Below are 27590 nucleotides of genomic sequence, written 5' to 3' on the forward strand. Positions count from 1 at the left end.
ACTCAAGTGGAATGTGCCTTGCATTGAAGCATGGTATGCTGAGCCGGCACATATCAGCTGGTTCAGCATGTACCGTATTGGTCCGGGCCATAACCAGTACGGCGGAGTCGTGGAAACCGGTGCAGGGCCCATGGATGCCGAATCCAGCCAGAGTCGGGGAAGAAGAAGAGAAGGAGAGAGCGAGCGGGGGAGGGAGGGAGAAGAAGAGGCCTTCGCCGTCCGTGGAGGACCGCGGGGGGGCGGTGGAGGTTGGGGGGGGGGGTGCGGAGCCTGCGGCCGCATCCCCTGTTTCTTTCCGCAACAGGGGATGTGGCTGCAGTTTTTTAATTTGGAGACTTTTAAGTGTAAATCGCTTGCGGACTTCACTTAAAAATCTTAAATTTTTTTTCCGCGGCTGCTCCCCCTCCTTGGGCTCCGTCGCCTCCCTGTGGCCCTCTGTGGGTGGCGGAGGCCTCTCCTCCCTCCCTCCCCTACTCGCTCTCTCCTTCTCTTCTTCTTTTCCGGCTCGGGCTGGGTGCACCCGCTTCCGCGGGGAAGAGCTAGTTGGTTCGGTACTGGTTCGAACCAAAACCGTACCGGTCCAGTAGACGACCGGTACGCCTACTGGTATCGGTACAGCGTACCTTGCCTTGAAGTTGTCTATTGTAGGCTGGATTGTTCCTTTTCCCATTCCTACTAGTTGAGTATGCAAGATTAGACTGTTTTCATTTAACACGGTCATTTGGTGATTTTAGTTTTCAACCTGATGTTATGACCCAGATCTTTTTGTTTCTGAGTGCCACTGGCCAGGCTCAATCAATTTCTTACATCACATATGGTATTGTTCGAGCAGGGAAGGGACAAGGATTGCATATTATTATCTTTTGTACGATCTACTAAAAACTCGAAAGCCTGCACTTCTTCCTTGCTTGGAGATTGGCACAGGATCAACGTTGCCCTCACACGTGCGAAGGTTGGTGGAACCATCAGATTTTCTGGCGACCCAATCTAATCCCCTCATTTCCTGCTTGTTTTTTTTTTTTTAATTTCATTTTCAACTACTCTGATTTTGAATGTTTTCCAACATGTGTTAATTTCACAGCTAAGTTCATGGTTAGAGACTGGACTGTTAGTAATTTCGATACTCCAGTCAATGCTAAATGATGGTACTTCTAAAAGAAAACTAGCAAGATTATCTTTCTGTCACATGTAAATTTTAATCATATTGTAAAAGCTAATGCTGCTGATATCTGTTTACATCTTGATTTCTCACTTAAATGCAAGCCTGGTCATGCACATATTCTTTTATGATTTCCATTCCTGTGCTTATTTGACATGCTCGGAGGTTGAGAGTTCTATGATGCTTTTTGTGGAGCAGAAAAAGCTCATCATGGTCGGGTCCTGCAAAACCCTCTCGAGAGTTCCGTTGCTGAGGCTACTGATAGAGAAGGTGGACGAGCAAGGTGGCATTATTCATATATCAGGTAAAGATATCCACCACTTGAAAGAGCTGAAGAAGTGCTCCCAGATGAGTGTATTATAATCCATGTATCTGCAAAAAAAATGTTTACATTTTTTTCCCATGCCGAAACGCGATTTTGTTAACAGGCAATACTCCTGTAATTGTATTAATCAATGTGGTCAATCTGTAATTGTATTATTTTTCTTTTTATCAGTTTGGATTTCTAACCTACTTGGAAGTCTTTATCTTGCCCATCATGTAGAAATTATAATTTGGCCTTCCCAAAGTGACTTTAATTTGTATGCTGTCTTGTTGGAAGTTGGTTGTTTCCTAGTAGAGGCTTTTTAAGTGCACGTCCAGTCACGTCGGTTGTATACTCAAAAGATTTTGGATGCTTATATGAGACTAAGAAATCCAAGATATAACTTCTGGCTAGTTTTGGGATGAGATTTTGGATCATTACAAAAGATATTAGAACTGGCTGGGTCGATGGTTTATGTATAACACTTTGCTGCACTTGTTCTTTTGAGGTTGACCAAGCTCATTGTAAGTGTGACTAAATTTGATTGTGTTTGGTGCTGAATGTTTTTAGAAAGTCAGAATAAAAAAATAAATTTTTGCTAGCCTTTTTGGATGAGGTTTTGGCTTGAACTAAAATATAGCTGTTAGTCAACAATTTTGAATGAGGTTTTGTGTTGTTACACTTGGATAGGCAAATAAAAATAATGATACATATATCTTAAATCAATAAGTTGCAAGAGTGCCATGAATGAGTTATTCATGAATTGCAAAAGAATCATAAATATTTAATTATTTTTTAAATAATTGTAATATTTGGAATATCTCAAGGAATCAGCTGGCTAACACATCATTCAAGTTTCCAGGTAGGTCACGTCACGGTCGCTAGCTCAGATGTAGTTTCTGGTAGCTCGCTGGCCAAGCAATTAGCTGGGAGGTAGTTCTTGGCAGCCCTGTGGCTTAAATGGCTGTTTACTTTATGTCCTTTCTTTCTTGTTTTCTTTTTCTTTTCTTTTTTTGGGAAAAACTTAATGAGACCATTCTTGGATAGCTAGTTAAGCAGCCGGTATCAGTTTTGATTATGCTTAGAGATTGCCCCAACAACTTGTCTAGCTAGTTAAACCTTTTGCTTTGTGGCCTTTATTGAAGACTGGGGCTTTGTCATATGAAGAACTTTAGATTATGCTTTGATTATGCTTAGAGATGAGATGCCTATCCCAACATTGCCTTGGTGTCAATTTCCTTAAAAATGTTGTGCCTTCGTACGTGTGTCTGTCATGAAGAACCTAGCATCTTTTGGCAAAGAGATGAGCCTCAAATGACAGAACAAATGAGACCTCGATCACTACTGTTCTCTCCGGCTTGTTGCAGAAAAATTAAATTGGTCGGACAAGTCCCCTGTGCAATTTGACGTGGAATCGTACTTTGATGGATCTGTTGGATGGTGATTGCATGGGATCGCCTTTAAGTTCCAACAATTGTATGTTTGTGTGATGGTGATCTGATGGTCCGACTTGTGGAACAAGGTAAATCGACCAAGACATATCTCATGGGCAATGCCACTCTAAAACAGGTTGAGAGATGTATAAGTCGATCGTGCAAGGGTAAAGTGACATGTAGGTGTGATGGTGGTCTAAACATGCACGCGTCGCTCTCTTGGAATGGTGACAATATGGGGTAAATAAGAGCCAAAGCTTAAGGGCGCGTGGAATGGAACTGTAATTGGCGGGTGCGGACATGACATTGTGCTTTTTTAACAAGAACTTTTACTTTGAGATGATTGAAATCTTTGTTTTTTGAATTGGAATGTGAGGAAAGCAGTACTGTTCTTTAACCGAAAGATGTTGGATGAGGAGGCGAGGTCTACTATAAGATAGCAATGGACACCTTGGATGCAGCTTTCCATCTCTAAGCGGGAGGCCTGGGCCTTTCTTCGACGATTGATCCCAAAGCAAAGGTCTGGCGCTTCTCAAATGTGAGAAATGATGAGCGACCGCGCAGGTCGATGGACTCGCATCGGCATTGCATTCCTGAATCAGCTGCCCGCATATGTAGAGAGAATCTACCTCTCTCTCTCTCTCACACACACACACACACACACACATGCACATGCACGCGCAAAAATCCCCATATTACAAGCCTTTCTGACGATCCACTCCAAGTTCCAAATAATGAAGAGCAGGGAAATTAATAGATAGAATGAGAAAGGAAGTCTTGGCGAGCAATGATGAAGAGCATCAATGACTTTATTTTTTTGATTTTTGAATGGATTCTGAGGTTATCCACCCCCTTGGATGCATACTATAAATGCCCCCTACTTTACCACTCCGGGCATCACTTTCACTCAAAAATCTCTTTCTAGAGAGCAGGCGAGCCATGGAGATGCTCTGGACTGAGCTTTGGTGCGGAGAGGATGGAGTGCAGCAGGTTTTGGCATGACGATAGGCTGAGGGACTACTTCCACCTTCTTCTTCCCCTACCAATCTCCTGGTATGTATTGCTCATGTTAGTTATAGTTTTACTTTCATGCATTGAGTTATTTATTTCATCAAGTTATATATTTCATCATTGTACCCTAATTTCCTTCTACTTCATTTCTCTCGCAGTTATTCCCACGAAGGCCCCTAAGCTGGGTGTATCTCGTTTTAGGGAGGAGGAACCCACAAACACAACTCCTATGAACCATAAAAGAGGTGTCTCGGCAACCCACAGTCGGGTAGCTATCATGCTATTCTTGTAGAGTACGGTGCGGCAGTAGAGTACTCAATAAGGCAGCAACCCTCGATTAAGAGTGGAGAGCGGCGCACCAGGTTCAGTAGAAGGGACAATAAATTCCAAACAAGAATATCACACTCCTTGGAATAGCTCCAGGGTCCTTGACAATGGTGTAGTTATCTTATGTAGAATAATATATTTAAAAAAAAAATGAGAGGATGATTTTTTCAGGTGCAGAACCTGCAAAGGTGTTACATTGTTTTAACAACTTTTTTCTGAATTGGAATCCTTTTGTTTCTCTTCTCGTCGATAGGGTGGAAATGCAGATCTAAGCTGAGAGGTTTCCATATTTGACAGCAACTGAGTTACAGTCTTCAGATGAGGAGCGCTGTAGGAATCAAATACAATTGATCAAATAAAGCTTCCAAAAAGCAGTGCCTAAAATCAAAAAAAAAAAAGAAGAATTTTCACAGACAATTTGAAAAAATATAAAAAGGAACAAAAACAAAACTCCATCATACCCCAAACATTCAAAAATTATTAATAGGCTTGCCATCTGATTGAGAAAAGGGAAAATTTCCACTGAGAACTGTGTTAAAAGGCATTATTTTTAACAGCACAAAATTATATCACATCCAAACATTAAAATATTAACAGCCTTGTCATCTGACGGGAAAAGAAAGAAACATTTTAAGCAGGACATGAGATGACATACCTTCACTAGTATCGAGCTTCTCCGTCTCCTGTAGAACATTCTTATATAAAGGCCATATACAGTCAAGGGCCCAAGAGAGAAGCATGAAGCATGACTTCATGACTCCAGTAAAGCTCAATACAGAGAGAAGCAAGTGATGATTAAAGCATAGAAGTCTAGTCAACATAATGATAGTGCATCGCCAAATATATTGGTTGCGCAGGTACATTATTGCTAGGGAAAAGATAAAGTTGCATTGTCATCTATTAACTTCATTCAATTGTTTGGAAAGTTAATATGCTTGGGCTGCATACCCAACTGAGTTCAAATAGATTATGCTTTTAAAGAAACCTTCCAGATGGATCAAAACCGATTACAAGATCGTCGGAATTAGCAATTTATGAACGAACTCTTAATCAAATCACTCAGCTGCTATCATGAATTATCGAGGCCTATGCTAAATACACTAGCAAGCATGGGGCACCCACTAAACAGCTCCCTAACTTGATCCAGCAGACACCTGACAGCTTAATAAACCAGAACACTCATGAACTCCTAAATTTTTATAATTCATCGAATAAGTTTGTCCCACCAACTTATCTACCTCTGAAGTTCTCTTTTTGGAGTTTACAAATCTAAAAACTTCACTTCTTGGAATGCATTTACTATTTTCATTCTGGATCCTGCCTTGTTCTTAAAAATTCCGACGAACTCGAACTTCAACTTATGCAAGGGTCTTTGCAGAGTTCCAGATCTGTACAGTCAATTCCTTAAAGATTGAAAGTTGTCACAAAAACACACATCTGTATATGTTTACCAAACTTGAGGAACCCTACAATTTACTACTTAATACAAGGAAAAGTATCAAACGAGTTAAATTGCCAAAATGCAAAGTGAAGGTTAACAATTTTCATTATCTTAATAACTAGGTTGATGAATTCTCCATCTTTACATATATATACATACATTGGGGGGGAGGGAGGACCAACCTCTGTAAACTGTCCTCCAAGTAAGCATCCAAAGATGAAATGACCTGAGGAAGTTGCTCTAACACCTAATGACACAAGCAGCTAAACGTCAAAACTTTAGAAGCTTTCAGATGAAATTCTTTCATATTTATCTCGGCTAATCAGTGACATACTTGCCCTGTGTTCTTGACAGTAGAAGCTTTGGCCAAGAGATTCTTAGGGAGCTTTATTAGGTGAGCCTGCAAGTAGAATGGTAAATCCAAGATAAGATCCAACTATAGGATCTTCTTTCTCTGAACATAATGTTGTTTCCAAAATTCATGAACATAATTCTTTTATAAATTCTAATGGTAAGACCGGCAAAATCCATCATTTTTATCTGCTGCAAGAGCAGTTAAACCACCAAGACATGGCCTGGTTTTTATTATCACCAGCGACTGCTGCATCTCGTGCATCGGCCATGTATTTAAAGACACATGCAAGCAAGATTACCTGGAAAAGAAAAGAAAGAAGGGAAGGGGAAAGAAGAAGGGGAGAGATTACCTGGGAGGGGGAGGAGTCCTGCATGAGGTGGAGGAGATTGGAGGTCGATTGCACCGCCTGGCAGATCTGATCCGCCGCCGTCGCCTTCGCGCTCCCTTCCCGACTCCCACCTCCGCCGCCGGTCGTCGCCATCCCCCCCTCTCTATCTCCTACCGCCGGACTCTCTCCTAACAGTTGGTTATAAGATGAGAACAGGTCGTGAAACGATTTACACACTAACGGGAGTCGATTTACAATAACGGGAAACGGGAACGTGAAACGGGAATCGCATTTCTAGAAACATACTACCTCGCATTTTATCAAGCCCAACGATGGCTGTTCCTGACCCTCACAGAGAGAGAGAGAGAGAGAGAGAGAGAGAGGATGGTGGGAGGGAGTGGAAGGCAGAAGGTGGCGTCGATGTTGCCGTATCTTGTGAAGACGCTTCGGAAAGAAACCCTAAAACCCTCCAATCAAACCCTCCCTTCGCTCAGGTTTCGACTTCACCGTCTCATCGTCTGTTATCTTCTTCTTTTTTGATTATTTGAGTTCTTTTAGGGATTAAATAGTTTATTTTTTAGATTTAATTTTTAAGGAACGTTGTTCTTGTCCTAAACTTTCGTTTGATCATGATCAGGCGCACGTTTTCTCTGTATGATCAGATAAATCTCATCGACAACGTGCCTGAAGGTCAACTTCGCTTCCAACGGTATTTTATCCCATATCATTATATTCTGATGATCTTTGCTTTCCTTTTTTTCTTCAAATATTTTTGATATTAATTTCAGTGAGATATTTTGATACATTTATGGAATTATAAAATTAGGGTTTAAGAGAAAGTTATGATTTTTTATGTTAACGGAGAAAAGAGGAAAGCTTAATTATAGGTTCTTAATGATTCTATTTCTTCTTGTGAGTGAATTTAGCCTTACTCTCTGTTGATCTAGTTAATTTTCTGTAAATTTCAGTGACAAATTATAGTAAGTGACTTTTATTGTGTTTGGTAAATTTAGGGTTATGAGAAAGTTATGATTTTTAGGTAAAAGGTGAGAACATGAAATCTTAATTATAATTTCTTGATGTCTCCAAGTTCTTGCGAGTCAATTGGGCTTTCTAATAGCGAAGATGATGTTTGATCGAGACTAGCAAATGTCATTTCAAATCAAGCCTTCCATGGGAACAATATGATGTAGAGACGATAAATATTTGATTTTGGAGAATTTGATCACTCTTTATCTGCTACTTCGGTATCTCTTTGCGAGATTAAATGTTCTTTTCTAAGTCTGTTCCTTTTTCTAGGTATTCTGACACAGGATTTACAGTTAATGGTGTAGAGTATGAGGGGAGCTTGCTTATTGTAGAGAACAAGGTTATGTCATGGGCCCCAAAAAAATTTTCAGAGATTACTGGTGAAAGGTGGGTTTCAAAGTTGTTTATCTATTATCATCAAAACAGAAAGTTGCTTATCTATTATATTTTTAAGAGGTGATTTCTGGCCATGTGGTGGTTTGTTTCATTTATCTGTATGTCATATAGTCAGGTAGCTCACAAGACAGGAATTCACTTGTCCTTGCTAAGTTGGAAGTTGGTCTGGTCATGATGGCATTTACTATTTTTATTCTTTGGGTAGCAATATATTATAATTTCTTACTGATTTTATTAATCATATAGGTATCTGGGTTCTTGTGTCCTAGTTCTTGACCTTCTAGCTAATACCATATGTATGTTTCTTCACCTGCAATTTATGCAATTATTTTTGGACAGACGCTGGAATTTGGTTGTTCAATATGTCTGAGTTAAAAAAAATTAAGTCATTTTAACAAGTTACTAATTCTTGGATTTTTTTTTGGGAACAAGTGCAGTTTATCCATATTCCAAATTCTGCGGCCAGTTCCAGGTATTTGTTCTGCAAGCATTTTCTCTTTATCATGCTGTCCTGCAATTGACTGATTTCTAGATGGTCATGTTATTGTTGCAACTAAAAGCTGATTGGGTTCTTCATAGTTTGTTTGTTTGTTTTTTTTCTTCTTTTTTTTTTTTTGCGTGTGTGTGTGTTGGGGGGGGGATTGTTCTCTCTAAAAAAGAAAAATAAGATCTAAAATACCATCTATATGTGCATGAATATGTCAGTTGCTATATCATGCAGGTTAGAAATGTGAATGTGTACATCTATTCACAGGGATGTGGGTGAACTGTACTCAAATAAAAGTTCGATCCAACATTTTAAGGAAAATAAGGAAACATGGAAAAGATAAAACACAAATCCTCTAGTTAGCAGCCATAAATTATTAACAAACTAGTACTAGAAACCTGAAGTAGAATGAGAAGGACAACTTTGTCATTCTAATATTCATATAATAACACTGTCACCATATTAGGGAAATGAACTAGACAACACTGTAACACCAGATGCTTTCTAAGATGCAATGTACTATTTAGATACTGGGGTAACTCATCTGTAATATTGAATAAACAACTATATGCACGTGAAAAATAACTGTGTTTATGGACTTTCATATTTTAGGTTCTTGTTTATCTTTTATGTATTTTCAGAATTTTTATGTAGATTTTGTGCATGAATTAGCATATCATAATGAGCCAGCTATTCAAGTTATTGTTATTCAAATAACGTTCTGAAGGAGCAGCATCTACTTGCATCCACAATTGGCCTTATATATGGTGATCTTAATTTTCTAGAAAGGCTGAAGGGTTGAGAATGAACTTAGACTAATATTCTGATGAAAGCTATTGAAAGGAGTTTCTCTAGAGAAGAGAAGTGATTTTATACCTTTCCCTTCCTCTCTTTCTTTCTTTTTTTCCTTTTAGCTTCTCTTCCCCATTGTTTTCTTCATCTTTGACCCATCTTTTGCTTTCTTGCTTTTTTTTCTTTTCCTTTCGACTTATCTAAAACTTGATATGTATTCGTCTACCTACGTAAGGTACAGATATAGTGCACATGTAGATGAATAATTTTGATTAAATACTTCCATATATTTTTCCTTGCCTCCTTCTCTAGGTGCAAGAGTATGAAACACTCGGATTCCATGAATGAATAAATAAGACATAAATTATGACCATGACTTAAGGTCTCCACAGATTTTTCATGCTGATGATTCAAATGCATTGATAAAGTATTATTCTTTTATGAATTAACAATGTCATTTTCGGTCGAGACAGATTTTTTTTTATTAAATACGGTCTGTTTCTTTATTATTATTATAATAAGAGGTTTCAGAATCAAGTTAATCAGCTTAACTTGTCATCTGCCAGCTATTACAGGTCGAGTCAACTAATACGTACATCTCTGACCAGAGTAGTTTGACCATGTGAACCACCCACTTTGGGGGCTTTTTTCTTTACCTGCTTGGTATCAATTTTCAAATCAGGAAAGGTAGGGGAAATGTGAAGATTATGGAGATATAATGTTGATCAGATCTTGGAGGGAGATCCTTTTCCTTGTCAAGATTTGATGAGGAGCTCTTTTTCTACTTTGTTGGGTTGAGGTGGCAGGTGCAAAGGGTTTGCCGTTGGCCAGATCCAAAGAAGGAAGAAGAGAGGAGCATCTCCTCTCCTCCTTCATTTGGGTTGAGGCAACAAGGATAGAGTGAATCGGCAATTTTGGCGGGGGAGGGTTGGGTCGGTCAGTTGGACCATGGAGAAGGGTCAATCTGCAGTTGAACTGCTGACCCATGTCCCAGGAAACAAAATGGGCAGTGTCTAAAACCGGGCTTTAAATCACCGATCAGAAATTAGTGCTCCGCCAACTCCACTGTTCATGGGCAAGCCAGGAGAGCAACTGATCGGATCTACATAGACATCCAGATTGCATGCCCTTATGGCTTCTGTACTTTTGAGAGATGATCCATCATCCATGAACAAGTACCACTAGTTTGCAACTCTGATCCAGCAGAATTTGCTTGACTGGTCTAGATATCTACGTAGAACTATTATAAGCTTTCCTGTATTAAGAAACTAAGCCAGTGACCAATGATATTCTCTATATCGCCACATTTCGATAAACACAGTTATGTTTCTTCATGAACAATTGTTGTTGAATTAATAGTGCCTGCCCTGGATTAGTTCTTTTCACTGTCAATCTAGCTTCATGCATTTGTGCGACCGAGCAATTTTGCTGAGTTCAGCTACCTCTAGTTATTGCTGATATATTCTTCTGTAGAAATACGTTTTGTGCTTGATGGCCTTGTTAATTAATCAGAAATGTATTATATGCCTAATTTTTTTGTAGTAAGATGACAAATTTATTTCTAGACTCAGTAACTGAAATCTTATAATGTTCCTTTTTAAAAAAAATGTTAATGAAAATTTCTTTTTTAATGGAATTTGTTTGCAAATTTCCTCTCATTTTAGTGTCTGCATTTTGTGTAATCTATCTCATTCACATCTTGTCATCTATTGATTCTTTATTATGTAATGATTTTCTTGCCTTATGTTTTTTTTTTTTTTTTGATCTTTTGCATTACATTTGTCTTATGTTTCTTTCAGAGATTCTGATTCTTGGCTGTGGAAGGCACATTGAGCCAGTGAACCCTGAGCTCCGTCGCTTCATACGGTCTACAGGAATGAAATTGGAAGCAATTGATTCGGTATTAATTATTATTCAAATGTTTACTAAGTTTTCTAGTAGCCCCTGTTTTTACTGTTGTTGCAGTCAAAATCACCAGAAATATTGGATTCTTGTTGTGAATTATGATTATCTTTTTATTATATTATGATTCTTCATCATTATTCGATGCACCTTTCAAGTGATTCTTTTATTTACCTTAATTTCCAATTTGTTTAACAGAGAAATGCTGCTTCTACTTACAATATATTAAACGAGGAAGGAAGGCCGGTGGCGGCTGCACTTCTCCCCTATGGAACTACTTCAGAATCTTCATCTACCATGTAAGGATCTTAATCTACCCTTACAAAATTCTGTAACCTCACAAAGCTTTTGCTTATGCCTAGCACACTGGAGAGATTATTTACATACAATCATAGAGCCAATATTTCGAAGGATGATATTCTAGTCAGGTAAAAATTGGTTATTTTTGAAATTTGGTGCACTGAAAACTCACATCTTACTTCAAAAGAAACAACAATTCCTTCTGGATTTGCATAGTGGTACACCATCTGTTAAGGCCTTTAAGCATAAGGATGCCTGCATGGTTGGGCTTGGACACCAAACTGAGAATTTTCATGAATTTAGGAGAGAGAGCAAGAGATGATTTGATACAAGAACATGTACTAGCGGGAAAAACATGATGATGGCTTGACATAGGATGTGACTAATGATGTGGCATAGATAATGTTGTTAGCCAACTTAGAGGCGAATAGACTAAACATGCAATAGAGTAGATGATCTTCAATTATGCTGTTGAATTATTAAAGGTCACAAAAGATAATCCAGGAACTATTTGCTATATTTCTCACGTCGTATAACTTTTTTTGTATACTACAATTATTTTTTTTCCCCACTGAATAGTTAGTTTGGTTGATGATGTAGGTGACATGAATGTATGACAAACTGCACCTGTTACTTATGATACTAAAGGAGGTTCTGAAACAATTCTCATGCGCCACCGCCCTTAAAATATTCTACCATCTTTCTATATAAAAATAGATAGGCTGGTGCAAGAGGCCTGCAACTTCTTCCAAACTATATTCCATCTGTATCAGATCTTTGCTTTTGCTATTTCAATCTGTAGCCTATGTATTTTTAGAACATGTCTTTCTACAAACCCGTTTGCTACAAGATCTTATCTTCTTCTACAAACTTTAAACCGACACATAATTTCATATCGTATCTCTTAGGAGTTCTTTAACATTTTTTAAAATATTTTGATATTCTTGATTGCCGATTGTGATGACTCGTTCTTTCCAGGTGAAGCGACCAAGGATATCCTGGCGCTGTATCCACATTGCAATGCCGTTTCCTTTCCTGGCCGAAGATAAAAATTGTCCTTTCCTCTTGATCAATTATCTTTTTGATGCTTATGTTTTCTCGGGAGTCTGAGGACATTTTTAAGTATGATTGTTCTGGGCAGACGGCAAGAAAGAAATGCTTAGATGCGGCTAGTCTGGTTAACTTTTTTTCTACCCCCAATCAACTCTCACACCTATTATTTTTACCCTTGAAAATAAATTTACATGTCTCAAGGCGTGCACATTTCTGATGCTTTTGACGCTGCTCTCAGACCGTGCAATCGTTGATGCACATCAGTGATTTTATTGGGGAATCTTCATCCCCAGCACCAAACATTCTACCGGCGTATCTCGCTTTTGACTCGGCTTTTTCTAGCTGTATGTGCTTTGTGGTCTGTTTCATTCATATGATGGTTATTAATTTGTCAAAGGCCCATTTATTTATCTTGTTTCATCCATTCTCTCAGCCTTTCTCGGTTCAACTGCCATCGGACTGTCATTTGGGTTTCTAACTGATCTCGAGTATCGCATTTACAATTGATTTACCGAAAGTTTGCACCTTTTAATCCTACCAAGCTTCTCGGCTGTTTAATTCTCTTGGATTGCCATGATGCACAGGCATTTTAGAAAGAGAAACTTCTATGTTTGTTTCAGGGAGCAAGGACGAATGGCCTGTAGAAAACCATCCTACCTACAGGCCAACTTCCATCGGATCCGCTCTCTGCGATCCTTTTTTCTCCCAGATGCCATTTGGGACGCAAGCCCAACTTCCATCTACCTACAGCACCATTCGCCTAACGGTTCTCAATATCTAGTCCAAGAACTATGGACTCGTAACCATTAACGGCATGACTTTGACCTTCCGCTCTCGTCCGAGGTAGCTGGATTTGAACTTTCAATATCACACTGATTTGAACTTTCAATATCACACTGTTTGGATGCATGATGGAGAAAAAATAATAAAAGAAGGGGTAGGGGGAAAACGAGAAAGTAAGAGGACTACCTCGACAGGGGACTGATCATACGTAAGCGCCTCACAACCTCGACCCCTCTGCCAGGCCTTTTCATATGACTGCCTCCATGGCAGTGAAAAATCCCACCATCCCAAATGCTGATAGAACTATCAAACCAGTTCCAAGCAATGGAGGAATCACCAACTCCAGCATCTAGCTCTGATGGAGGAATTGAACCAAGTGCTAGCCTAGGTTTTGATGGAGAAGTTGGGAATACCACCTGGTGGCTAAGTGAGCCTAAACGCAGTCTAGAAGTGCGACCAAATTTTGATGGAGCATGGAGCAGTTGAACCAGATGCTAGTTGTGGAGCAATGTCAAAGTTTTTATGGAGTCCAACCAGCTCCACCAGATGTAGGACCAAAATCAGCAACTAGTACAGAAGCGCAACCAAGCTTTGACAAAGAAGAATTAGCATCTGACGATGATGATGGAATCGGATTTAATCCTGGTGTAGGAATGCCACCAATTAGCCCTGATGAAAGAGTCCAACCAACTCCAAGTTCCTGAGCGCCCCAAAGTTCTAGCAGAGTAACTGGAGCAAGCTCTGATAATGGAGGAATTGAACCATTTTTTGGTTCAGGGGTGTCACCACACTCTGATGGCGGTGCCGAACAAAATACAATGTTAGAAACGCCACCAAATTATGATGGAGGGGTTGACCCAAATTCTGGTATAGGAGTATCATCGAGCTTTCGAAGAGTAGCTGAACGTAGTTCAAGTCCGAGCATGCCACCGAGATTTGATGAAGGAATTGAACCAGCCTCTGACTTTGGAGGTTGAATCGACTCCAAGATTAGGAGTGCTGCAAAGCATTGCACCTATCCCAAGTCTAGAAGAGTCACCGAGACTAAATGTAGCAACAGAAACTCCAATTTTCAGATTGCCACCAAGTTACAGGAAATGGTAGATCAATTGCAGATCTGTGAGAACCCCAAATAATGAAAGCGCAAGTCCATTTCCTTTCAGTAATCTCCTTTCTAGCTTGATGGTGTCTTTATCTACCCCTACCTCTGGAAGAGTGAAGGAGCAGGACGAGATGATGATTAAACAACAAAGAAGATTAATCTACATTGAATAAGGTTGCTACTTGTAGTGAAGAAATGTTTGTAATTACTATCTTCTGGAAGATGGGATATCCAACTGCCCAAGATTTTCAAAGGCATTTTACAAATACCAAGAAATTTCTTCATGAACATCCTCCTTGGTTTGATCACTATAATGTGACTAAATAGTCGACCTTCTTTTTTCAAACCATCTTTGAAATGTCCATGGGTAATACCGAGCTCATGGTCTTTTTGAATTTGCACCAAGTATACAATGGGCTTTGTTCTGTAGAAGAGACACAGTCTAGCATTCTCAGGCTTCACCATATTTTAAGTGGTTCGAGGTATCAAAATTTAATTCTCTAACTTCAGAAAAAGTAACTAATTTCTTTTTTACTTCACCATAAAAGTCTGCCCGATCTTCATGTACCTCTCCCACGATCATAATTCACAACCACCCACCCAAATGCCTTTTTTCTCGTCTCTTATTACCACTACCCAGCTGCCCTCCTAAAATCACCTTTCACACTTGAGTTTCAAGATGAGTGTTACTTTGCCAATTATAATTCACAAGAATCATTCCTCATGCCATCCATGTTTTATCTGTTCTTGTGCATAATAATGTTGCAGTCCATATGGGATAACAAGAAGACTTAACAAAAAAGGAACTCATTTGGAATTAGCATGCATATAAGGTGGTCTTTTCTCTTCAATCACCAAAATCATGGACAAAGTCATCCAAATTTATTCTACTAGCACTTACACAGCTCCTAAGAAAATAAAGATACAATTCAGCAATAGTAAAAATCGAAGAAAGATTAAAGTTTAGAGAGACCGAACCACAGTTGCTATTGGCTTCTGGTGGCAGTGCTCGTTCTGGTGCGAATAGCTTCATCACCTGGAACCCCCCCTCCGTTGGCTTCCTCCTTTCTCCAGTCCCCTGCAACTAAGTCCATTTCCATTACTCCTCCTAACATCCAATCCACCACCTCGAGAGCCCTCCATCCCGCTGCACCTGCTGTCCAAAACCTTCCTCCAGACCTGCTCAATGCTATCCTTGATCATCGTATTCTCCCTCTGAAGCTCCTTCACCTCCTTCCTCATCCAAAAGCACATACCTTTCGTCGCCTCTGAATCCCCATCACCAATCACTGCCATGGCCGGCTTCTTCAACTCTCTCTCCTCATTCTCCGCAGCTTCAATGCTGATCTTGTCCACCGTCAGGTACGGCAGTCGCCTCCACCCGGTCCCAGAACCCACCGCCGACGAGGCCGTTCCGGCCGGGAAGTTCACCCCCCACCGGAGCTTCAGAGCGGCCCGGCCAGTCATCGGCAGCGTCGTCGTAGCCGCTACTGCGACGCCGGATGAGAGTAGGTCCTCGAGGTATGACCAGTCTCTCGGGGCCAGCGGTAGCGGGTGGTCGATCCCGCCGCCATTTTCCCTGAGAGGATTAGGATTAGGGTTGGAGCTGAAGGAGGAGGAGGGGGAGGAGGAGACGGCGGTCTTCTTGAAGGAGAAGTTGCCGATCCGGGGCTTGACCTGGATGGAGAATAAAGGGTAGACAGGGACTCCGCCGCCGCCTCCGCTGCCGGCGGCGGCGGAGGGGAGGGAGAAGTGAGCAGATATGAGAAGGGGGGAGCGGTCGGGGGAGCCCCAGAGGCCGACGCCGGACTTGAGGGTGAGGGAGAACGGGGAGTAGAGGAGGGAAGAAGGGTGGGGGCGGTAGGAGAGCCGGAGGCAGGGGCCGCCGGGGAGGGCGGTGCGGAGTTGGAAGGAGAGGTCGTGGGGGTCGCCCGCGGCGGTGGCAGAGGAGATAAGAGGGAAGCCGAGGGCGGAGAGGGGGAGCTTGGCGCGGAGGAGAGGGCTCTTGTGCTCCTCATCCCGGAGCTTCACCGACGCCTTCATCTCTCCTGCTGTCTAAATCTTCGGAAGCTACTGTTGTTATTGGTAGCTCAGCCAGTAGTTCGATGACGGCCTCCAACATGCTTCGCACGTTGCTACGGCTGCTCGGCAGGCCCAGGCAGCCCAGCCCAGATTATTCAACCATTGTGTCCTCACGGGCCGGTCTTATTGGAAATGGGTGGGCGGTGTGGGCTTTTCTGGGAGATAATATGATTAAGCCATGTAGCTTAACATCAAATCAATAGTTTTAAGACAAAAAAATAAATAAAATTTGATGGGACTACATTTCTCGGCAAGAAAAAAAGGACAACCCAGGCCCATTAACAATATTTAAGACAAACAAAGTACTTCCACGTCCCTAAATCATACAAAGGTCAATCAATATTAAATATATTACTATGGTCACACCGCCCCTCTGATTTTACCCTTCTTGACCTAGACGTAACGAAGTTCGCAGTTGGTTCAAAGACGAAACAGTACATGTCCGAATAAATAATTATCACCATCTTGGACCCGTCTAGGGTTCACACAGTCGTCGCGTAAACTGCAAACCACCTGCCCTCCCTCCTCGCGCTTTCATGGGACGCCAATTCTGACCGTCTCTCGAATCCAGATCGTCCAATCGTAGCGTATACCGTCAGATTTTGCATTCGATCACGGCGAGCGAAGGGTGGCCACGTAACTTAGAGCGAACCCAGCGAAGTCCCAACCACGTTTGCCGCGGCCCAATTCCCAAAGTCCCAACCAACGCCGACACCGCTAAACCCTCACATAGAACCCTCCTCTTTCTTGACTCCCCCTTCGTTTTCTCTTTTTCCCTTTTTTTTTGGTGTCCTCCTCTTGCTTCTTGAATCTTTTTGATGGCCGCTGCGACGGAGATCGGTAGTTTGGCGGCGCGGATCCGGCCGTCGTCGGGCGGGGACTGGGCCGACCTCGCGTCCAGCCGGCGTCTCGGCCGGGCTCTCCACGGAGCTCCATGGGCTCGCCGGAAGCCGCCGGCCATCGGCGGGGGTCTCGTGGTGAGATTCATGAAGACCACCGAGACGAGCGAGCCGACGGCGGATCATGTGGGCACGTCCAATGGAACCATTAGCACCGTAAGTTCGAGTTCTTATATCTATATCTTCTCTTTTCTTTTTCTTTTTTTTTAAAAAAAAAGCAATCTTTTTTTAGTTTTGATGCGGTCTTTGTGATATTTCTGAGCTTTGACCACTTTGGTTTTAAAGTAGTTAACAAGATCTTGTGAATCATAAAGTTCTGACGACCAAAGAAAATTTGGCGTTTTGCGATCTTGATGCCCTCCTTGGTTGACTCCGAATTTAATGTAGAGTTGGATTGCTTAAGCTTTGAGATGGGTGAAAAAGGGTTTCTTGGAATATCTCTTCAAGAAAACGCCAAGTGAAACTTTTGTGGCTGTCATGTTATATGAGCTTCAAAAGATGCGTTCTTTTTCCAGTGGGCAAGTGGCGAAGGATTTGAAGACCATGCTCTATGCATAGATGTACGGTCGGGGAGGTCCTAATAGATCCTTTATGAAAACCTGGTCTTCCAGCCTACGCACAGGTTGCCATAATTGTGGTAGAATGAATCCATGCTTGTTAGGTCGTTGCTAACTGTTGACTGCTATATGTTGTGTACTATTTTCTAAGCAGTCTCTTGTGTGATTGGGATGGTTCCACCATTGGCTGACACATGCAATAAGTTTGACGATATCATTTTGATTGTACTAGTAGTATCTTCATCTTTAATGATGTAAGCATTTGAATTTGTGCAGGAGATGTCGAACTCCTCTTGCACCCTTCCATCGAATAATTACAGCATGGAGGCGATGACGGTGGTTTCAAATCCGAGGAGGAGGACAAAGATAGTGTGTACGATTGGCCCTTCCACGAATACACGAGAAATGATATGGAAATTAGCAGAAGCAGGAATGAATGTCGCACGGCTAAACATGTCCCACGGTGACCACAAATCGCACCAGAAGATTATTGATCTGGTCAAGGAGTACAATGCCCAATCTAAAGGCAATGTTATTGCCATAATGCTGGACACCAAGGTGTGTTTGCGGTTTGCTGCTTGCAGGCATCTACTAATCATTTGGCATTTGTTGGTTCTTAACAATAGTTTGTGATTAGGCTACATCGCTGGCATGATATATTTTATGAAGTTCTGAATTTTGCTAGACATTGATGCATGTGTGTTTGTGTATGTGTGTGTCACGCGCACGCACACACACACATGCGAGCACACACACACACACTGTGTGTGTGTGTGAGAGAGAGAGAGAGGGGGAGAGAGAGAGAGAGAGAGAGAGAGAGAGAGAGAGATGCCAGTTGTTACAAACCCACCTAAATGTCTCAATTGAGATATAACATATAAGGTCTATATAATGTTTTTAATATGTCTCAGACCCACAAGGTATTTGATTTTGCTTATTTAAGTTGTAATACGTGAGAAAATTTCAGGAAATGCTAGTTGCTATTTGTGATCTTTATGGGAGGAAAATTCTTATCATAACCTTTCTACATGGTGATAAGATTTTTTTTGGGCGTGATGATGGAAGTTACTCATGTGAAGAAGGGTGATGATTCAAAATATTTTTCCTTCCACTCCTATGAAATTAGAAAATGGATGCTGAAAATGTCATGAAACTGTTCTGGGCTGTTCTAGACAATGCTGAATCCTAACATCATTAGTTATTCTGCTTTGTTTCTCTACAATATATATGTGTTGCATACTGTTTGTCGTTCTAGGTAAAGGAATCACTGATACCAATATACTAGGTAGTCTGGGTGGTTACAAATATGATGAGAGTTGACAGCTTATCTTAGAGTGCTATCTTGTTATGTATTTTTATGTCTTTCCTTATGTATCCTTTTTACCTTTCATATCAAAGTTAAAATTCCATATTCTACTTTTATCCCATTTCAGTTGAATTCCCTTTTCTTGATGCATTTGAGCCTAAAATTGCACTGACATGCATACGAGACCTTAATGTTTCCCCTTATTAGTTCACTAGTTTGTGATATTCAATGGTCATGCTTTAAATGCCACTTTGATTAAATTTGACTTAGCCGGTTGTTAAGTTCTCATTCATCAAATGAAAAGCATCCAATTTTCCTTTCCATAATATATCTGAAATACATACTCTTTGAGGCCAACTTAAGTACCTTGTTTATAATATTGAGGTTCTCATGTGAATTTCTCCCTTGCTATTTGCTATTGGGTGATTATTTTTCTTTATTCTAATTTAGCTTTTGTTTCCTTTTTTATGAATTAAGTTCATTAAAGGAATAGATTACTGACATACTAAGCTAAAAAAATTTCTACGGATAGGGGCCTGAGGTAAGAAGCGGAGATGTGCCTCAGCCTATTTTGCTCAAGGAAGGACAGGAGTTCAATTTTACAATCAAAAGAGGATTTAGCTCCGACCACACTGTTAGTGTAAATTACGATGACTTTGTGGATGACGTGGAAGTTGGTGACATTCTTTTGGTTGATGGTGAGTGCAGATATATATTTGAAAATTTTATTTAGTTCATGCTTAACAGTTTTGAAATGTATAATTTAGTTACTTAGTAAATGCTCTGCAAAATTATACATATTGTTGTAAACATTGACTGAGAAAATGATCAGCTTTGCAGCTGACTGATTGAATAAGTTGATATTTGATCTGTAATAGCCTATACAGAATTAGTTGATTGGCCTACAAAGAAAATAGGCAGTTGCTCCTTCAGCATGCCAATTTTGGTTTCAAAATAATTGGTATAAGGCTTCTAGGGTTATCTAAAGAAGAAAATGCATTTATATTTAATTAAAAATTCCAGTGCTGTTTAAAACTGAAGAAACCTTTTGCTTTGTGCAAGAACAGTAGCAAATGCATATTTTTTTTTTCAATCAGATCTCTATATTCGCAAGTTTAGGACCAAATCTCAAGGGCAGCAACTGCCTATTCTCTTTTATAACACTACAAAGGCACACAATTGAGGGCCGGTTTGGGAAAACACTGCAGGATCCAGCAGGATAGGCTGACAGAAAGAGCACAGGGGGGAGGGCAGGGAGGGAGTGGGAGAGGGAGAGCATGGAGGGTCGCAAGGCCCGATCCCTATGGGATTGAAAAAAGACCTTGAGAGAACTGGGCCCTGTGACACCCTGTGCTCTGCCCCCACCCAGCATGTTCTGCCTGGTGCTCTCTCTCTTTGCCTATTGCCCCGTATCTGAGAGGATTTTTCCAACAGGCCCTAGGTGTCCCTTTCTATGGTCCTTTGCCCAGTAGGGCTCCTATAATGAACCCTCACCTAAGGCCCTGAGTTTTCCTCGTACATTTGGATGACCTCGAACTTATTTCTTGCAAATCATCACATCACAGGACTTCTATCTGAGATGTATGAAATTGTTATGTTGCTATTAATCAAGCTTAATGGGTTTCTTTTTTTCCTTGTTATAGGAGGAATGATGTCACTAGCTGTGAGATCAAAAACTGTCGACACTGTCAAATGTGAAGTAATTGATGGTGGAGAGCTAAAATCAAGGCGTCATTTGAATGTACGTGGCAAAAGTGCTACTCTGCCGTCCATAACAGGTTTCTTCTTTAATTGTTTCTTTTCTGCTAACAAATATGTATTTTTATTAATTATGGAGTATCTTATATTAATTTTTTTCTTTGTATTAATTTTGATGTTTCTATAGAAAAGGACTGGGAGGATATCAAGTTTGGTGTGGACAACAAAGTTGATTACTATGCAGTTTCATTTGTAAAAGATGCTAAAGTGGTGCATGAATTGAAAGATTATCTCAAAAGTAAAACTCTGAATCTGTTTTACAAATATAACATTTTTTGCATTAGTTCTTGAGTCCTCTGTAGAAATTAAGCAGTACAATTTCATTTTTTTGCTTATATATTTTTTTCCTATCTCTTAGGTTGCAATGCAGATATTCATGTGATTGTTAAAATAGAAAGTGCTGACTCAATACCGAATCTTCACTCCATAATTTCTGCTTCAGATGGGGTAGGACATCTTATCTTTCATCAGGATTAACTGAAAAATCGTTTGCTTTCTATAATGCATTAGCTTAACTTTTTTATGTTGTCAAATGACTACATGTATATCTATAGTTTGTATGTCACCTTTACTTGGTCATAATTAGAGTTTGAATGACTGTCAGCTTGGATTTTTTGAAGGACTAAATGAAATTGATACGTTTGAATTTTAGAAACTTCTGAAAAAATATAACAATTCTGATTCTTTTCTTATCTATATCTATGATAATGCTGAATTATGATAAGCTACTATTCATTTTGAAAATACTATATCTTTTTTTGCAAAATCTGTTATACAAGAAGATAATGATTATTATCATTGAAGCAAAGTGATTTCCCTTAAGCTAATCTTACATGATGTGACTTGCGTTTTTCAATCTTGTGGATTTTATGTTCATACGAGCTGATTTCAAAATTTTAGTAATAAGTTCAAAAGCAAGTTGGCCACTAAACTTTGGTCGAGTGACCTCTCACAATACAACCAAGGATTTGGTACTACTAGGATAAGGTGGCCTTACTTGGTTTTAGATGGTTTATTTGCATTCTTAGCATAATATTTTTGCATATTTTATTTTATCTATTTGATGGTCTGGTCTTGTTCAACATAAGTCTTTGAAATTTACATGGAAGAGTATAAGAAACAGACACTTAGATGAGTTTTAATTAAGGAATTATGGGAACCTGCAATTAACAAAATTTGCAAACTTAGTTGTGTTTCTATTTTGACTGGACTGGATGACTTTTGGTTTCAGCAGATTTACTGAGAAATAATTTTAAAAAAAAATTAAAACCATAAAATAGTCAGGAAAATAAATTAGTCATCAGTTCAAACTATAATGTATTGTTTGGAACTTTGTATCTATTGCTTTGGTGAGGTTTAATGTAGGCCTGTGTCAGAAAGTTTACCTTTCCTCAAAATTTCTTTAAAGCCCACATTGAATGCTTCCAGATTTTTTAAGAACTAGCATATTCCAAGTTAATCTTGTATATTTCCTAAAGCTCAAAGAAATGAAGAAATGACAAAGGATTATCAGAAAGACTATATATTTGGTCCCTTAAGTCCATCTCAGTCAGAACGCAGAAACTGACTCGGATTTAGAATGGTTCCAGCCAAAATCAAATTGTTTGGATTCACTTTTGGAGTTTCAGCTGAAATTCAAACCATAACCATTAACCTGTTACTCTTGAGTCAGCTTTATGAATCAAGTTAGGTCCATTAGATTTGAGAACTTTATATGACCACACTCAACTAGACGTTGAACCTTATATAACATATTTCAAGTGCTGCCTTGATAATGTGTACCGAATTCTTTGGTCTGTGTAATATTAATAAGGGAGAGTCTTATTTGGGGATCTGAAGATTAGTTGATGGGAAAGAATGTTAGCCTTACTATTTTTATAGTTTAAGCTCAGTCAACGGTGGAGGACCTTCTTAAATTATGTTAGATTTGTCAGACAATCAGTGAAAAGGCAAGAAGTGAAGATTATCTGCATATTTCAATTATAATGTAGATACCTAATTTGAACAACAATCCCATTGAACAAGATGGCAGATAAAGAAGAAATGCCTTAGGTGAAAAACAATAGTAAAACATGATTTAAATGGTCAACCCCAAAGTATTTAGGATACGATTTATTTGTTACATTTCTGATGAGCAATAACCAGATATCAGTTCACAAATTATGCATTTATGACTGATTCCTTTTCACAAGTTCTCTAAAATGTCTACTGCTGCTGAATTTTGCAAGTTCTGCATTCTTTCTAGCTACAATCTTGTACTATCATTGGCTCGCTTTGGTCCTTTTAGCAACTCAGTCTTCTTGGTTGTTTCCTTGACCTGAAATGCGCCTTCTCTTTAAGGTCATAGGTCATATAAGAGGCAGTGTCAGTAAGTAATCTGTATCACTGTGTCAGTGCGTCGAGGAGTAGGTGTGTGTATGCTTATTATTTGATTGCTTTCTGCATTACTTTCAATTGATAAAAAATTTGGGTTACTCTTAAATTGTTTTCAATTTATATGTCATTGACGAATGAAAATGGTTTAGCTTTGGATAGTTTGTGCACAAGGATAAATTTATGCTCTTCCTTGTTCTTTTATAATAGTCCCCTTATAGGTCTTGTTATGCTTGTCATAACTTACTTTGTGAATGAGGATGACATCTTTTCACGTGTTGCATATAAGACAGTTGTGTTGGTTACACTACTATGACTTTGATAGAGGCTGGTTGACAAACATTCTTTGATATGGGACCAATAACTTTCTGCATCCTATCCAAACGAAAGGGGTAACTCTGTGTGGTTGAATGCAAGTCTGATTTGCTGTCCCAACAGGCATGCATTTCCAAGGAGACTGACAAAGAAATGGCAGCTATAGTTAAGGAAAATTTTTCTCTAGAGGGATGAGTCAGCCTCAGTGGTTGTCTGTGGTTGTAGAGTGATCTCATGTAGCTCATTGCAAAATCATGAAGTACCCAAAGTTTTGATGCAGCAGCGACCCCTACAGCCACAAGTTTTTTCACTTTGTTAAGGGCTTCATAGAAAATCCGGCAATGACCATTATAGGGTAGATTCCAAAAGGTACCATAGACAATATGTAAAATAACTTATGAGATCCGGAACTGTTTCATGCTTGTATAAGCATGTTGGCCTTTCTCTGCATAAAAGTCTATCATGAGATGCAAATGCAAACCTGCTAGCTGCCTAGACACTTACTGGGGCTCCTTTCAGTCTTATCAGTGTTTATAGCGAATCGAGTTTTCTCTTGACAGTAGAAACAGCAAAAAACATGGTTTAGTGTCAGTATAAATGAGTTAAAATTAAGCTTGATCGATTCATATGACTAATTTTTTGCTCCATTTTTTATGGTTGTTCAGTAAAAATGAAAACAACATGCTTAATTTGTTGCTCATACTTCATTTTTTTATGATTGTTCACTAAAAATTGAAATAGCACATGCCTGATTAAAACTTCACTCATGAACTGATTTATGTTTTTGGTTTAAGCCATTATTTTATTCAGTCATATAAATTCTGCACAATCTCATGTTTCTGCACACTGTTGGTTATCTAACTGTTTCCAGAATGACAAGATTCTTCTGCAATTTGAATGCTTAACAATTTAGAGTTTTTTCAGAATATTCTTGTGCATCCCTTTTCATGATATTTTTTGGAAATATTTATAGGCAATGGTTGCTCGTGGAGACCTTGGTGCTGAGCTTCCAATTGAAGAAGTTCCTTTGCTGCAGGTAAATAATTAATTCAGAATATATATTGGGTCTTATATCTAATTTCAACGTTGCTATGACAGTCAGTTCCTCAAAACTTTCTGACAATAGATAAATAACATGTAATATTTCCTTGTAATGCAGCAAATTACATAGATGTGAAGCTATTTTGTTGTTACTAAACTTTAATAGTTGTAGTCCTTTGTTCCCTGCTACTCTGGCATACATGAAATTTTTTGTTTCTTAAATATATATTGTTTATGAAATTTCGAATTCTTATCATTGACGAGGGATGGGTACTGGTGCTGGCCATGTCGCTGACGCCTGACTAAATGCAAAATTCTTTGTTATTTGTATGTTGTAAATAAATTGTTAAATGGGCTCAGTCATTGTGGGCCCTGATCATCATTTGAGTCCAAATTAGACTCTAAATACCGAGGCTTGTCTAGTCTATTCAAGACAGAGAAAATATTTGAGGACTCTACTGAACAACTGTAAGAGCTTTAGTGGAATTTTATGCAATTTTTGTTTAGTATGTTTGGATTCGATGGTTTCCTTGTTTCTGAACCAAATATAGTGCAGATTCTTTAGTCTAATAAATGGTGATTTTGGACATTGCTTTCTGCCATAGGTACATGCATATATGATGGTCATACATAAATACGTACGTACGTACGTACGTACATACATACCTGTATATGTACTATGTACATATGTATGTAAATACTTACATTTGTTGGTCGTAGGAAAAGGTGACTAATTTGTCTTGAACAGGAAGAGATTATAAATATGTGTAGAAGCATGGAGAAACCGGTGATTGTGGCAACAAACATGTTAGAGAGCATGATAAACCATCCAACGCCAACAAGGGCTGAAGTTTCTGACATAGCAATTGCTGTCCGGGAAGGTGCAGATGCTATTATGCTATCGGGTGAAACTGCTCATGGGAAGTGAGTTATCATTTATTTATTCTGTCTTACTAATACCTGGTTTCTGATCTATATGTAACATTGCGTGAACTTTTTGTTCTTGGTTGTGAATGTATAACATGGAATAAAGTCACAGTTGCAAATGTAAGGATATTTCAGACTATCAATCACAATGGATTGAATGCCTCTGAAATTCATCTAAGGATCAGTATGGCAATGTTTAAATCTTGGTGGGCTTTACTGGATTATTTTCAACAGAAACGTTCATCATTCCTAACCTCTGTTAAGATCTAAATGCAAAAATTTTAAATGCTTGAGGAATTTGTGTTAATGGAGCTTGTAACTGGATTTTCTTGATTTTTGACATAGATAAAAATTTTACTAGCTTTTTTTTGAGTGATGAAATTATTAGTAGCTTATCCATTGATGGGTTGAGTATACCATGATCAAATTACATTCTTTGTAATTGTAGTTTTTTTTATCCGTGGGTTTAGGTATCCACTAAAAGCTGTTAAAGTGATGCATACTGTGGCACTGAGGACTGAATCAATCCAATCAACAAGCAATACCCATCCTATTCTTGCTACTGCTGTTCAGGTATCTATGCTCAACCAAAAGATGGAAGCTAACCTTTCCCGCTTTTCTTGTATTCATCACCAGTTCTGTATGATCACACCAGTTCTGTTCATACATTTGATATCCAAGGGAAATTCTACTGAAATGCTTTGCTCAGCTGCTTGTATATACTTATTCCTTTTCCTTACTTGCAGGCTGCAGTCGGCGAGGAGTTTTCTCAAAGCCACATGAGTGCTATGTTTGCATCTCACACAGCCACAATGGCAGACACCCTAGGCATGCCTATCATTGTTTTCACGCAAACTGGCTCCATGGCTATACTTCTTAGCCACTATAGACCTTCTTCTACTATCTTTGCATTTACAAATGAGTAAGTTCTTTCACTTTAGAAATTATTGTAACCTAAATGTAGAAGCATAAGTAATGTTGAGATCTATTGATGACATACAAAAAGATATATGGCAAGAAATTCGCCCTAGCTGAAATGGGACTGTTAGCATGGCATTTTTTTAATCAAGAAAATGTACGTTAGAAAGCTTTTAAGGCCTATATTTTATTTTTGCTTTTATTGCATGGTAAAGATTTAATTGTGATTGGCAGAGAAAGGATCAAGCAGAGGTTGGCACTTTATCGTGGCGTGTTGCCTATACACATGAAGTTCTGTAATGATCCAGAAGAGACATTCTCCACAGCGTTAAAGTGTTTGCTGGTATTGCAGATACTTGAATGTGTCTAAATTGTTTTTGCTATCTTGCTTTTAGTATTATTTTTCTCTTTCTTTTCTATTAATTCTGTATTTTATTTGATGAAATAGGATGTGCAATATCTGAAGAAGGGAGAATATGTCACTCTTGTTCAAAGTGGGATACACTCAATCTGGAGACAGGAATCTGCACATCACATTCAAGTCCGTAAGGTCTGAGGCTGATATGCATTTGAATTACTTCCATTAGCAAGCGGATCAGACATATCTCAGCCCACAAGAGAAAAAGGTTTTGGGCGAAATAGGCAATTCTTTTAGTTAGTTTTACTCATGGCTAATTTTAAGTTAAAAGAATATTTTATTGCAGAATGTATTGATTAGGAGCTGCTCTTTGAGCTTCATCTAGATAGTGTTAATTGATATACTCAAATAGTCTATGTGTTTTACTACATTAGAGACTTTGTTCTTGATTTAAACTAATTTTGAAAGTTTAATTGAAAGAAAAGTGAATATTTTCTTTAAGTTACTGTTATACTCGATCCCCTAACTCAAAAAGAATGGTTAATTTCTTTCTGAGCAAGGATGGAAAAGAAAATCTTGAAAGATCCAGATGGTTCAATATTTTCTGTCATCATCTATCTTATGCTAATGCATCTTTCTTTTTAAATATTTTGGTAATATGTTTAGAAATGTCTCTGATGTGGTAGTGGAGATATCTAGGATTGTTAGATATTTTGGTAACATGTTTGTTCCATTTACATGTTCGCATCATACATGCATTTACTGTATGCAAGATTATACTCATTTTTCTGGCACATTCAATTTCATGTGCTACTCAATAATATAACATAAAAAAACAAAATACTACCTAAAAA

General features: G+C 39.1%; 5 protein-coding genes across 12 annotated transcripts in view; 3 read left to right on the forward strand and 2 right to left on the reverse strand.

Moving 5' to 3' along the window:
* Positions 1–1654, forward strand: part of EMB2411 (DNA replication helicase) — a 35897-nt gene extending 34243 nt beyond the window's left edge. For both annotated transcript variants that reach the window (XM_039126526.3, XM_089923601.1), the window contains exons 33-34: positions 833–952; positions 1358–1654. In XM_039126526.3, the coding sequence (XP_038982454.3) occupies positions 833–952; positions 1358–1522 (285 nt within the window). In that variant the 3' untranslated portion in view covers positions 1523–1654. The remainder of the gene's footprint in view (positions 1–832; positions 953–1357) is intronic.
* Positions 1655–4270: 2616 nt separating this feature from the next.
* Positions 4271–6566, reverse strand: TOM2B (tobamovirus multiplication 2B). Of its 5 annotated transcripts, XM_008788068.5 has the most exons (6): positions 6380–6566; positions 6010–6075; positions 5858–5922; positions 4890–4917; positions 4696–4763; positions 4271–4562 (listed from the first exon to the last, which is right to left on the reverse strand). In XM_008788068.5, the coding sequence occupies exons 1-6, from the start codon at positions 6509–6511 to the stop codon at positions 4436–4438; spliced, it is 486 nt and encodes a 161-aa protein (XP_008786290.3). In that variant the 5' UTR covers positions 6512–6566; the 3' UTR covers positions 4271–4435. The 5 variants fall into 5 exon arrangements, with proteins under 5 accessions (XP_008786290.3, XP_088580016.1, XP_089779730.1 ...); XM_088723890.2 differs by lacking the exon at positions 4696–4763 and having other exon boundaries at positions 6380–6564; XM_088723891.2 differs by lacking the exons at positions 4271–4562; positions 4696–4763 and adding an exon at positions 4571–4612 and having other exon boundaries at positions 6380–6565.
* A 111-nt stretch (positions 6567–6677) lies between these two features.
* Positions 6678–12517, forward strand: LOC103704677 (NADH dehydrogenase ubiquinone 1 alpha subcomplex assembly factor-like protein (DUF498/DUF598)). Of its 2 annotated transcripts, none has more exons than XM_017842151.5 (7): positions 6678–6852; positions 6996–7067; positions 7658–7774; positions 8221–8255; positions 10862–10962; positions 11163–11263; positions 11865–12183. In XM_017842151.5, exons 1-7 carry the CDS (start codon positions 6743–6745, stop codon positions 11866–11868), a joined length of 540 nt encoding a protein of 179 aa, XP_017697640.4. In that variant the 5' UTR covers positions 6678–6742; the 3' UTR covers positions 11869–12183. The 2 variants fall into 2 exon arrangements, with proteins under 2 accessions (XP_017697640.4, XP_008786293.4); XM_008788071.6 differs by lacking the exon at positions 11865–12183 and adding an exon at positions 12243–12517 and having other exon boundaries at positions 6680–6852.
* Positions 12518–15012: 2495 nt separating this feature from the next.
* On the reverse strand, positions 15013–16560 carry LOC103704738 (uncharacterized). Its single transcript, XM_008788151.4, has one exon. It carries the CDS (start codon positions 16243–16245, stop codon positions 15235–15237), a length of 1011 nt encoding a protein of 336 aa, XP_008786373.4. The 5' UTR covers positions 16246–16560; the 3' UTR covers positions 15013–15234.
* A 146-nt stretch (positions 16561–16706) lies between these two features.
* PKP3 (plastidial pyruvate kinase 3) lies at positions 16707–27237 on the forward strand. 2 transcript variants are annotated; one of them, XM_008788072.6, is made up of 12 exons: positions 16707–17339; positions 18017–18298; positions 19579–19744; positions 20690–20824; positions 20932–21042; positions 21163–21251; positions 24466–24528; positions 25282–25457; positions 25931–26033; positions 26207–26382; positions 26613–26721; positions 26827–27237. In XM_008788072.6, the coding sequence occupies exons 1-12, from the start codon at positions 17103–17105 to the stop codon at positions 26932–26934; spliced, it is 1755 nt and encodes a 584-aa protein (XP_008786294.2). In that variant the 5' UTR covers positions 16707–17102; the 3' UTR covers positions 26935–27237. The 2 variants fall into 2 exon arrangements, with proteins under 2 accessions (XP_008786294.2, XP_088580013.2); XM_088723887.2 differs by lacking the exon at positions 16707–17339 and adding an exon at positions 17443–17805.
* The last annotated feature ends 353 nt before the right edge of the window (positions 27238–27590 follow it).

Source organism: Phoenix dactylifera, chromosome 6 (assembly GCF_051530095.1).
Source record: "Phoenix dactylifera cultivar Ajwa chromosome 6, Ajwa_hap1_PhDact_Kaust_v1.1, whole genome shotgun sequence".
In the NCBI taxonomy this organism is placed as follows: Eukaryota; Viridiplantae; Streptophyta; class Magnoliopsida; order Arecales; family Arecaceae; genus Phoenix; species Phoenix dactylifera.